This window comes from Bombina bombina, chromosome 3, assembly GCF_027579735.1.
Source record: "Bombina bombina isolate aBomBom1 chromosome 3, aBomBom1.pri, whole genome shotgun sequence".
In the NCBI taxonomy this organism is placed as follows: Eukaryota; Metazoa; Chordata; class Amphibia; order Anura; family Bombinatoridae; genus Bombina; species Bombina bombina.
Window position 1 is genome coordinate 946,083,070 of NC_069501.1, and position 12,462 is coordinate 946,095,531.

At 39.5% G+C, this 12,462-nt stretch overlaps 1 protein-coding gene across 1 annotated transcript in view; it reads left to right on the plus strand.

Moving 5' to 3' along the window:
• Positions 1–12,462, plus strand: part of DGKH (diacylglycerol kinase eta) — an 800,492-nt gene that overhangs the window by 418,889 nt on the left and 369,141 nt on the right. Inside the window, 2 exon segments of the mRNA XM_053705494.1 lie at positions 10,230–10,336; positions 10,596–10,721. Of these exon segments, the coding sequence (XP_053561469.1) occupies positions 10,230–10,336; positions 10,596–10,721 (233 nt within the window).

Genomic DNA, 12,462 nt, shown 5'->3' on the forward strand with positions numbered 1-12,462 from the left:
TGAGCAGCGCCTTGTGTCCCTTAGGGGGATTAGCCACACTTTCAATCACAGTCATGTTAATGTTGCTTGGACGCCTGTTAGCTCTAGTGTCCTTTTATGGCCCTGGCTCTTTGGAGTGTTGGGCTTCTGCAAGGTGTGGTCTCTTCCCTTTGGGTCGGGACTTGCAAGGGCTTCTTGCTCTTGTTATCCGGGTTATTCTGGATTTTTTCCTTGGGAGATCTGTTTTTTGATATCAGACGAGGTATTTAAGTTCCTGGAAGATTGTTTAATCTACACATTTGTGGGGCCCGGGCTTCTTGTCCTGATCTTCCGGTTGTCAAGGGTTTCACTCTGTGTTTTCTCTTTGTGAATCCCGCTGTGAGATGTTATCGGACCTTATGATCCTAGGACTGGCCGGGAGGTCCCAGTTTCCGGGGTACTTGGACTTAGCCCTTGTTCTGGCTGTTCTGTTTCACAACTTGGCTAGATTCTCTGAGAGACGGGGCTCCTTGGGGCTTGTCTTGTGCCAGCCGATACGGTTCCCTTGGGACAGCCTACTAACGTGACCTGATGGTGGGTTTTCCTGCCTAGCAAATGAAAGGTTTGCAGTTGCTCAGCTGTCACTTTTGCGCCTGGTATGTGTGCTAGCACAATGGTGTTTTATGGGGTTCTTCCGTGTTTATCTGTGATGTGGCCTTGTGTCCTCTCGGTTCTTCCTACAACTTCCTGTCTTATGGGTAGGTGTTTATCAATGCTGTCCTCTTCAGGGGGCACGTTGTCCTCCTTACGGAGCTGTGGTTCCCTTTTTAGGGGCCTCTCCTGTGTTCGGGAGGTTGGAACAGATGTTTATCTGGTTTAGGGATTGGTCTGCTCTTGAGTTGTTCCTTTCCATCTGGGGAGCTGCTGGCTTCGCATTGAGACTTAGTCGGGTGGCCTTGCTAGATCTCCTTGGGTCTGTCGTCTGCTCGATTGTCTTTAGGTTGAAGTGGCTGGGTCCATTCTTCCGCCCTTTTGGGGGCCTGTCATGGGGTTCCTTTCGGTTTCCTTGCTTTCAGATCTGCCGTTGCTTGGGCTGGTCCGGCTAGGTGTAGGATCTGAGATCTGTTGTTCATCCTCAGGTCTTGGGGGTGACAGTGGACTTCTTTTTTAGAGGTTCCGTGCCTCTCCCCCTTTGAGATCTGTGAGTAGGCTTGGCGGCCTGGATTGCCTGGAGAGTGTCCTCTGTCTTGGAGGTTGGGCAGTCTGCTATTTTGTGCGGCTGCTTCTTCCTTAGGATAGTGTTTTCTCTGTGTCTTCCTACGGATGACAGTGTGTTACTGGACTCAGATCTTTATTTTCTGAGTTTGCTCAGTCTCTAAATTCTGACGTTTTGAGGACTTTGTCTTAAACTGTCTTTTTCTGTGCTGTTGCATGATGTTTGGGAGATGTTTCTTCTCCTTGATGATGCCCGTTTGCTCCTTGTGGGTTGGACTTCGTCTCCCCTTATTCTCGGGATCCATTCGGGTGTCTGTGGCCTTCCTTTGTAGGGTTTTTTTTTCCTTTATGGATTTTCCTTGTCCTCTCCCTTTTGGGGATTTTGGTACTGTACTAGTAAAGGGACCGACTACTGGGCGACGGTTCTCCTGGAGGAGTGTTGGCTCAGTGAGTCTGTTTGCGGTCTCTAGTTAGGCTTTCGAACTATCTGCGGGTCAGTGTCCTTGGGGCCTTTTCGTTCTAGTTCTTTTGCCTGGCTCCGACGAAGCGGATTTGGTTGGATTATGTTTTTTTTCAGGCCTGGTGCCCTCAGAATGGGCCGCCTCTTGTAACCTCCTGTTTTTTGCATTCAGTGTCCTCTATAGCTTGGGTATTGTTTTCCCAAAAGTAATGAATGCAGCTGTAGACTCTTTCCATTTATGAAGAAAAAAATAAATTATGCTTACCTGATAATTTCCTTTTCTTCAGATGGAAAGAGTCCACAGCTCCCCACCCTTTTTTTTTCTATGGGGCGCCTGTTATTTTTTATTCTTCTGGCACCTTTTCACCCTAGTATTTCTTCTACTGTCTCTTGTTCCTCGGCAGAATGACTGGGGGATGAGGGAAGTGGGAGGAGTATTTAAGCCTTTGGCTAGGGTGTCTTTGCCTCCTCCTAGTGGCCAGGTTCTTATTTCCCAAAAGTAATGAATGCAGCTGTGGACTCTTTCCATCTGAAGAAAAGAAAATGATCAGGTAAGCATAATTTAAGTTTTTATGGAAAATTAATTGTTCATAGTATTATATAATTGTTGTACAGCATAACAAAACATGTCCTGATATGCATTTCTAAAAGTTTTCTAACCCTTCCTTATTTATATTAAAACTGTAAATAGTCCCCGACTGCTATTTAGTTGGCGAAATATATAATACCACCAAACGGTTCACTCACTTGAATTGCTTTGTTTACCCCTTAAAGCGACAGTAAAGTCAAAATTAAACTTTAATAATTCAGATAGAGCATGCAATTATAGACAACTTTCTAGTTTACTTCTGTTGTCAAATTTGCTTTGTTTTCTTGGTATCTTTTATTGAAGAGTAAAACTATGTAGGCTCATAAGAGCTCAGGACTGTGTATGTCTCTTTAGTACTCTATGGCAGCAGTGTTTTGCAACATTGTATAACAAAGCTACAAATAATGTTGTAAATTAATTTGCACTACTTGGCACATTTTTTTTGTATTATGTTTAAAGGGATTTAAAACAGTCTGTTTCATTGTTGTAATAAAAAAAGCACTAAGCAGTTGCTTATATTTAATATAAATAATTACAATATGTATTAATCATCTATTTAAGCATTTGTGCTTTCTGTCACATCCCTACAAGGAGGAGGAGGCCTTTGCAGGAAGTTTTATCTTAGCCTGATGTCATAAAACTTCTAGGCTAGTGAATAGATTAGATAACAGGGAGTCAGATTTGATCATGCCCTGAACTGACAGAATAAAAACTTAGGTTTTGAAAATAACACTGGGAGCAGGGCTACATTGAAAATTTCTAAGTGCTAATTTTGCAAGAAAACAAGTACGTTATTTGCAGTTCTTTTTTTTTTTTTTTTAAATATCCCTTTAAGTGATTTCAGGGTCCATACCCCTTCTTCCTTTCTCCGAATAGATTCTTGCTTGGCTATTTATCAGGTGACTCAAGTAGCAAGGGCAGGAGTATATGCAGGAGTCTTTTTATATGTACACCTGAGACACCTGCTCCTACTGAGCATGTGCAAGAGTTTACAGTGTATACCTATACGAGTCTGTGATTGGCTGATAGCTGTGACATAATACAGAGGGCAGGCAAATTGAAGTCCATTTTTAAAAATGTCAGAAAAAAAAAATCTGCAGCCCATTTAAAATTCATTGTTTTTTTTTTAATTGTCTTTTTATTATGCACTTGTTGACTATGCATTCTTGCTGTATTTAAAGGACCATTAAATACGTTAGGATGACATAATCAACAAATACATAAGAAAAAGATATGGAAAAAGTACATACTTTGCTTTTCAAATGAGCGGTAGATTTTATTTTCTGGCAAATGTCAAACTTAAAGTAATAGTATTATCCTGGCGTTTCTGAAACACTAGAATTTACCAGTGGAACAAATAAAGGGGACATTCAGTCATCAAGTATAAAATACTTCATAATGAAAGTTCCTTTATTTGTATGTAGCGTTCACTGCACTGAGCGCTTTAAGGTGCGCGCAGCAGAATGCTATTTTTCAGTTAGGTGACGTTTCCACCTCTTAGCCAATAGTCGTGCGTGCCTGCTGGCATTATGCCGGATAGCTAGCACACTATTGGCTAAAATCCCTCAGTGATAAAATAGCGCTCTGCCGTGGGCTGCCTGAGGCGCTCAGCGCGGCAAACACTGCAGACAAATAAAGGAACTTTCAGCATGAAGTAATTTATACTTCTTGACTAAAAGTCCCTTTTATTTATCGCATTGGTAAATCCTAGCGTTTCACAAATGCTATGATTTACTTTCACTTTCAGGCAATTTTTCCTCCACCTGTATCATGAAACAGTCATCAACCAATCACAAAATGCTTATATGTATATTCTGTGCACTGTTGAACATGCTAAGTAGGCGCAGGTGCCTCAGAAAGTGTGCATATAAAAAGATTGTGCTTATTTTGATAATGGAAACAAATTGGAAAGTTTTTTTTTTTAAATTGCATGCTTTATCTGAATCAAGAAAGTTTAATTTTGTAACATGATACAGGGGTGGGGCTATGGAAGACATTTTGAAATTGCATTTTCTTTTGTATTATGCACTTGCTGGTTATGCAATTCTACCATATTTAATGGTCCTTCAAATAAAAAGCAGTGGAGTGGTCCATTGTGGTATTTTACCCTTTAGTTTGACAGCCCTTTTCCAAATGTTTCATGTTCTTGGATCTGGCCACATTTGTATTTGTTTTTTCTTTGGCTCAGGCATTGTAAATACATTGACTTGTCTGCCTGGTATACGGTAACTTTGATTTAGTCTATTATTTGTTTATAATCTAGTGAGATATTACTGTGATATGATTTTAATTGGAAATCATGCTCCTAAATCATGCAATTCGAGTGCAAGTATCTTGTAACTGGGTTGCCCTTTGGGGAATACAGACTTGTTAATTCTTTTATATTCAGCAACTCACCACATATGGGTAAATATTGCGAATTTTGGAAAATTAATTACAGAAGTGAATTGTAATAAATTAAAATGTTAAAGTGAATGTAAATTTTGATGCTAAAGTGCCTGGTTTTTAAAAATTCGATTTAAACAGGGGCACTTTAATTCATCAAAATTTACATTTCACGCGTGTTGTAAAAAAACTTACCTTTTAAACTTGACAGCTGCTCCAGCTTCCTCTGGTCGTCGCAAGCCATTTCTGATGTCAGAAATGATGGATAGGTCATTCTTCAATCACGGCTTCCCCTCCCAGGGGAAATCAGTGCCTGATTCAATACCGTGATTGGAGGAAGCCGGATTCCTCATTTCAGACCCAGGAAGAGGCTTTGCAACGGGTGGAGGAAGCTGGAGCTGCTGTCAAGATTAAAAGGTAAGTTTTTTTTTCACAGCAGGAGTGAAATGTAAATTTTGATGAATTAAAGTGCCCCTGTTTTTAATCGAATTTTTAAAAACCGGGCACTTTAGCATCAAAATTTACATTCACTTTAATATAAAAAAGCTACCTGGTTTGTAAATTGGAGCCAGTAATGCAGAGTGGACAACAGCGAGAGACTGGGAGTTTTCAGAATAGTCCGTAATAAGGCCAGAGGTCAAAACCAAAGGATCAGTTCAAAACCAGGGATCTGGGTTTAGTAGAGGCAGAGGTCAGGGCATAGTTCCAAGTTTCAGAAACTAATAAGCAAATCTTAGTTCGGGGTTAAACAAGTAGCGTAGTCCAAGAACTTTGTCAGAGTCAGGTTCTGGAAGTCAGGCCAGAAATAGGAGTGCTTCAGAAATCATTCTAATATCCAAGCACTGAATAAGAGTCTGAGCTGACCTTTTAACACCTCCCATTCATGTTTGTTGCCAGGAACAAGGCCATGGTCACATAAATGTAGCCAGGTGATAAAAAGGAGCCAAAAATAGTATACAAATAGTCCATGCAGAATACAGAGGCACGTCACTAACCTTCAGAGTGATGTCAGTTTAGCGTGGCTCCCGGGCTCCCACAGCCCTGGATACCACAGTAGCAGTATGTCTCTTCGCCACAGCCTCCCCAGCAGCGTGGCCCCAATCACACTGAAGCAACCGACTGGCGGGAGGCACAGCATAAATATTTTTGCCATTTTTAAATTCTATAATTTGCAGATCCCTTGATAACTGCTTATCATTTACTTCTACACCAATATACTCTAAATTGGGGTAAAGTATTTTTAAGACATGGATGCCATCTGTCTACTTGTTTGTTGATATCACCCTTTGTAGGTTTTGGAATGGTATCATACTTGTGCCATATAAAAATTAACTCATACAAAACACCTGTTCTTAATCTGAGAATATAAATGTGTTGCAAAATATACTTTCTCTTGTTAAGTGTATCCAGTCCACGGATCATCCATTACTTGTGGGATATTCTCCTTCCCAACAGGAAGTTGCAAGAGGATCACCCACAGCAGAGCTGCTATATAGCTCCTCCCCTCACTGCCATACCCAGTCATTCTCTTGCAACTCTCAACAAAGATGGACGTAGTAAGAGGAGAGTGGTGTATTATAGTTAGTTTTTTAACTTTAATCAAAAGTTTGTTATTTTTAAATGGTACTGGAGTGTACTGTTTCATCTCAGGCAGCATTAGAAGAAGAATCTGCCTGTGATTTCTATGATCTTAGCAGAAGTAACTAAGATCCACTGCCGTTCTCACATATTCTGAAGAGTGAGGTAACTTCAGAGGGGGAATGGCGTGCAGGTTTTCCTGCAATAAGGTATGTGCAGTTAACATATTTCTAGGGATGGAATTTGCTAGAAAATTGCTGCTGATACCGGATTAATGTAAGTTAAGCCTTAAATGCAGTGATAGCGACTGGTATCAGGCTTATTAACAGAGATACATACTCTTATAAAAGTGTACTATAAAACGTTTGCTGGCATGTTAATCGTTTTTATATATGTTTGGTGACAAAACTTATTGGGGCCTAGTTTTTTTCCACATGGCTGGCTTGATTTTTGCCTAGAAACAGTTTCCTGAGGCTTTCCACTGTTGTAATATGAGTGGGAGGGGCCTATTTTAGCGCTGAGACACTCAGCTTCCTTCTGCATGATACAGGACATCTCTGAAGGGCTCAAAAGGCTTCAAAAGTCGAGTTTGAGGAGGGTAACAACCACAGTAGACTGTAGCAGTTGTGACTGTGTTTAAAAACGTTTTTGTCATTTATTATTCCGTTTTTGGTATTAAGGGGTTAATAATCTATTTGCAAGTGGGTGCAATGCTCTGCTAACTTGTTACATACACTGTAAAAATTTTGTTAGTGTAACTGCCTTTTTTCACTGTTATTTCAAATTTTGTCAATTTGTTTCTCTTAAAGGCACAGTAACGTCTTTTATATTGCTTGTTAACGTGCTTTGAAGTGTTTTCCAAGCTTGCTAGTCTCATTGCTAGTCTGTACAAACATGTCTGAAACAGAGGGATTACTTTGCAGGACATGGCTGCAATCATGAATAATACCCTGTCAGAGGTATTATCCAGATTGCCTGAATTGAGAGGCAAGCGCGATAGCTCTGGGGTTAGACGAGATACAGAGCGCGTAGATGCTGTAAGAGCCATGTCTGATACTGCGTCACAATATGCAGAACCTGAGGACGGAGAGCTTCAGTCTGTGGGTGACGTCTCTGAATCAGGGAGACCTGATTCAGAGATTTCTAATTTTAAATTTAAGCTTGAGAACCTCCGTGTATTGCTTGGGGAGGTATTAGCTGCTCTGAATGACTGTGACACAATTGCAGTACCAGAGAAATTGTGTAGGCTGGATAAATACTATGCAGTGCCGGTGAGTACTGATGTTTTCCCAATACCTAAAAGGCTTACAGAAATTATTAGTAAGGAGTGGGATAGACCCGGTGTGCCCTTTTCTCCACCACCTATATTTAGAAAAATGTTTCCAATACACTACACGGGACTTATGGCAGACAGTCCCTAAGGTGGAGGGAGCAGTTTCTATTTTAGCAAAGCGTACCACTATCCCGGTTGAGGATAGTTGTGCTTTTTCAGATCCAGAACGCCAAGCTTCCTTGTTACGGATCAAGGTCCAGGGACCCAGAAGCGGCACTGATAGATGCTCTAGCAGCGCCTTGGTTCTTCAACCTGGCTTATGTGTTTCCACCGTTTCCTCTGCTCCCTCGTCTGATTGCCAAAATCAAACAGGAGAGAGCATCGGTGATATTGATAGCGCCTGCGTGGCCAAGCAAGACCTGGTATGCAGACCTAGTGGACATGTCATCCTTTCCACCATGGACTCTGCCTCTGAGACAAGACCTTCTAATACAAGGTCCTTTCAATCATCCAAATCTACTTTCTCTGAGAATGACTGCATGGAGATTGAACGCTTGATCCTATCAAAGTGTGGCTTCTCCGAGTCAGTAATTGATACCTTAATACAGGCACGAAAGCCTGTCACCAGGAAAATTTACCACAGGATATGGCGTAAATATCTTCATTGGTGTGAATCCAAGAAGTACTCATGGAGTAGGGTTAGGATTCCTAGGATATTGTCCTTCCTCCAAGAGGGTTTGGACAAAGGATTATCAGCTAGTTCTTTAAAGAGACAGATTTCTGCTCTGTCTATTCTTTTACACAAACGTCTGTCAGAAGTTCCAGACGTTCAGGCATTTTGTCAGGCTTTAGTTAGAATCAAGCCTGTGTTTAAACCTGTTGCTCCTCCATGGAGCTTAAACTTGATTCTTAAAGTTCTTCAAGGGGTTCCGTTTGAACCCCTTCATTCTATTGATATCAAACTTCTATCATGGAAAGTTCTTTTTTTTTATGGCTATTTCCTCGGCTCGAAGAGTCTCGGAGTTATCTGCCTTACATTGTGATTCTCCTTATCTGATTTTTCATTCAGATAAAGTTGTTCTGCGTACAAAACCTGGGTTTTTACCTAAGGTGGTTTCTAACAAGAATATCAATCAAGAGATTGTTGTTCCATCATTATGTCCTAATCCTTCTTCAAAGAAGGAACGTCTTTTGCATAATCTAGACGTAGTCCGTGCCTTGAAGTTTTACTTACAGGCTACTAAAGATTTTCGCCAAACATCTAACCTGTTTGTCGTTTACTCTGGACAGAGGAGAGGTCAAAAAGCCTTGGCAACCTCTCTTTCTTTTTGGCTTCGGAGTATAATCCGTTTAGCCTATGAGACTGCTGGACAGCAGCCTCTTGAAAGGATTACAGCTCATTCCACTAGAGATGTGGCTTCCACCTGGGTCTTTAAAAATGAGGCCTCTGTTGAACAGATTTGCAAGGCTGCGACTTGGTCTTCGCTTCATACTTTTTCCAAATTTTCCAAATTTTATACTTTTGCTTCTTCGGAGGCTGTTTTTGGGAGAAAGGTTCTACAGGCAGTGGTTCCTTCCGTTTAAGTTCCTGCCTTGTCCCTCCCATCATCCGTGTACTTTAGCTTTGGTATTGGTATCCCACAAGTAATGGATTATCCGTGGACTGGATACACCTTACAAGAGAAAACATAATTTATGCTTACCTGATAAATTTATTCTCTTGTAGTGTATCCAGTCCACGGCCCGCCCTGTCCTTTTAAGGCAGGTCTAAATTTAATTAAACTTCAGTCACCACTGCACCCTATGGTTTCTCCTTTCTCGGCTTGTTTCGGTCGAATGACTGGATATGGCAGTGAGGGGAGGAGCTATATAGCAGCTCTGCTGTGGGTGATCCTCTTGCAACTTCCTGTTGGGAAGGAGAATATCCCACAAGTAATGGATGATCCGTGGACTGGATACACTACAAGAGAAATAAATTTATCAGGTAAGCATAAATTATGTTTTTGTAAATGTAAACCTTTGTTCTACCGAGCAACATTGAGAGATCACCTAATAGATCAGTCTATCCTTTGGGCCTAGCTGATATGGCACCTACAATCACATGGTCATGCTGATGCTGTACATATTGGTTTGTAGAAATAAATGTAACCATATTTATAACTTGTAAAAAGTAACTCAGTCACTTTTAATCTATTAATTTGTAAGCGTTTAAAAGGACACTAAACCCACATTTTTTCTTTCATGATTCAGATAGAGCATGCAATTTTAAGCAACTTTCTAATTTACCCCTGTTATCAATTTTTCTTCGTTCTCTTGCTATCTTTATTTAAAAATCAGGAATGTGATGCATAGGAGCCAGCCCATTTTTAGTTGAGAGCCTGGGTTATGCTTGCTTATTGGTGGATAAATGTAAACATCCAATTAAGCAAGCACTATCCATGGTGCTGAACCTAAAATGGGCTGGCTGCTAAGATTTACATTCCTGCTTTTAAAATAAAGATAGCAAGAGAAAGAAGATAAATTGATAATAGGAGTAAATTAGAAAGTTGCTTAAAATGTTATGCTCTATCTGAATCATTAAAGAGAGAATTTGGGTGTAATGTCCCTTTAAGTATTCAAATATGATTCCTAGTGCTTACTTGTAAATAATAAATGGTATTCAGTGATATTAGTGGTTTAGTAAGTGGATCTATGTGATCTACAAGAGGTTTACATTTTACCATTGTAACAATTCCACACAGCTAAAAATACACCTGCTTGTTTTCTTTTAGTTTGTAAGTTTAAAGCCCATAAAAGATGTGCGGTCAGAGCTACAAACAACTGCAAGTGGACAACGCTGGCTTCTATTGGCAAAGATATCATAGAGGATGAGGATGGTGTAAGTATTGAGTGATACTTGTATAAAATGAATCTAGGACCTTCTAATGTGTGTCAGATTAAACTGTATTTGTCTATTCACTGCATTGTTATTATAGGAATGAAATAGAATTTTATGAAACACATGATAATTATATAAAAGTGTTTAAATAAAAATAAATATTATTAACAATTGGTGTAAGTGAATTTACAAGAACACAAATGTTAATCTAAGCTTTTCTAATTTCTGATATTTGTCTCCTCCAATATTTCTGATTTAGATAGCGATGCCGCACCAATGGTTAGAGGGGAACTTGCCTGTTAGTGCCAAATGTGCTGTCTGTGACAAAACGTGTGGCAGTGTTTTACGCCTGCAGGACTGGCGCTGCCTTTGGTGCAAAGCTATGGTAAGGAGTAAAACCCTCTATCCAAACAAAACCTCCCTTTGATGACAAGTATATGGGACTATGTAATCATCTACTATATTATTCCTGCTGTAGAAGCATATCCAGGTTATCCCCTAGATTCCATTTTCAAAGTAAGCTCACTTTTAAAATTGTCTCATTTTAAATATTAAAACAGGAAAGAAGACATTGTATATGTTCTGATGTACAAATATACAGAACAAACATTTTTGAAATAAGCATTGAATATTATCATTTTTCATACAAATCTAAAATGTTTGCAACATTTATTGCCTAATGAAATGTATATTTTGGTTAATCTAAATAAATAAAACACCGTAAACAAAGTAAGTGATTATCAATGTGCATAATCTTGCAGTTTTAATCAATGTGCTTAATCTTGCAGTGAGTCTGACATTTCACCTTAAAGGGACACTGAACCCAACATTTTTCTTTCGCGATTCATATAGAGCATGCAATTTTAAGCTTTTTGAACTTTCTAATTTACTCCTATTATCAATTTTTATTCGTTCTCTTGCTATCTTTATTTGAAAAAGAAGGCATCTAAGCTAAGGAGCCAGACAATTTTTGGTTCAGAACCATGGACAACATTTGTTTTTTGGTGCTGTCCAATCAGAAAGGACAACCCAGGTTGTTAACCAAAAATGGGCCAGCATCTAAACTGACATTCTTGCTTTTCAAATAAAGATTCCAAGAGAATGAAGAAAATTTGATAATAGGATTAAATTAGAAAGTTGCTTAAAATTGCATGCTCTATCTGAGTCACGAAAGAAAAAATTTGCGTTCATTGTCCCTTTAAGGCAGTGAATCTGATTAACCACAGCAAAGGAACATGAACTCCACAAGGTTATTTTAAAGGTATAGGAAAGTCAAAATTAAATTTGCATGATTCCGATAGAGCATGTAATTTTAAGACACGTTAAAATCACTTCTATTTTCAAATGTGCTTTGTTCTCTTAGTATCCCTTGTTGAAAAAGAATATGTACATATCCTACACTAGTGGGGACTAGTTGCTGATTGGTGCCTGTGCACATTGGTTTCTTGTGATTGGCTAACTAGATGTTTCTCTTGTTAAGTGTATCCAGTCCACGGATCATCCATTACTTGTGGGATATTCTCCTTCCCAACAGGAAGTTGCAAGAGGATCACCCACAGCAGAGCTGTTATATAGCTCCTCCCCTAACTGCCATATCCAGTCATTCTCTTGCAAGCTCTCAACATAGCTGAAGGTAGTAAGAGGAAAGTGGTAAAATATAGTTAGTTTTTTCTTCAATCAAAAGTTTATTGTTTTTAAATGGTACCGGAGTGTACTATTTTATCTCAGGCAGCATTTAGAAGAAGAATCTGCCTGCGTTTTTCTATGATCTTAGCAGAAGTAACTAAGATCCACTGCTATTCTCACATATGTCTGAGGAGTGAGGTAACTTCAGAGGGAGAATGGCGTGCAGGGTATCCTGCAATAAGGTATGTGCAGTTAAGTTTTTCTAGGGATGGAATTTGCTAGAAAATGCTGCTGATACCGGATTAATGTAAGTTAAAGCCTAAATACAGTGATTTAATAGCGACTAGTATCAGGCTTGCTATCAGAGGTATATACTCTGATTAATGTGCAATATAAAACGTTTGCTGGCATGTTTAATCGTTTTATATATGCTTTGGTGATAAAACTTATTGGGGCCTAGTTTTTTCCACATGGCTGGCTTTATTTTTGTCTAGAAACAG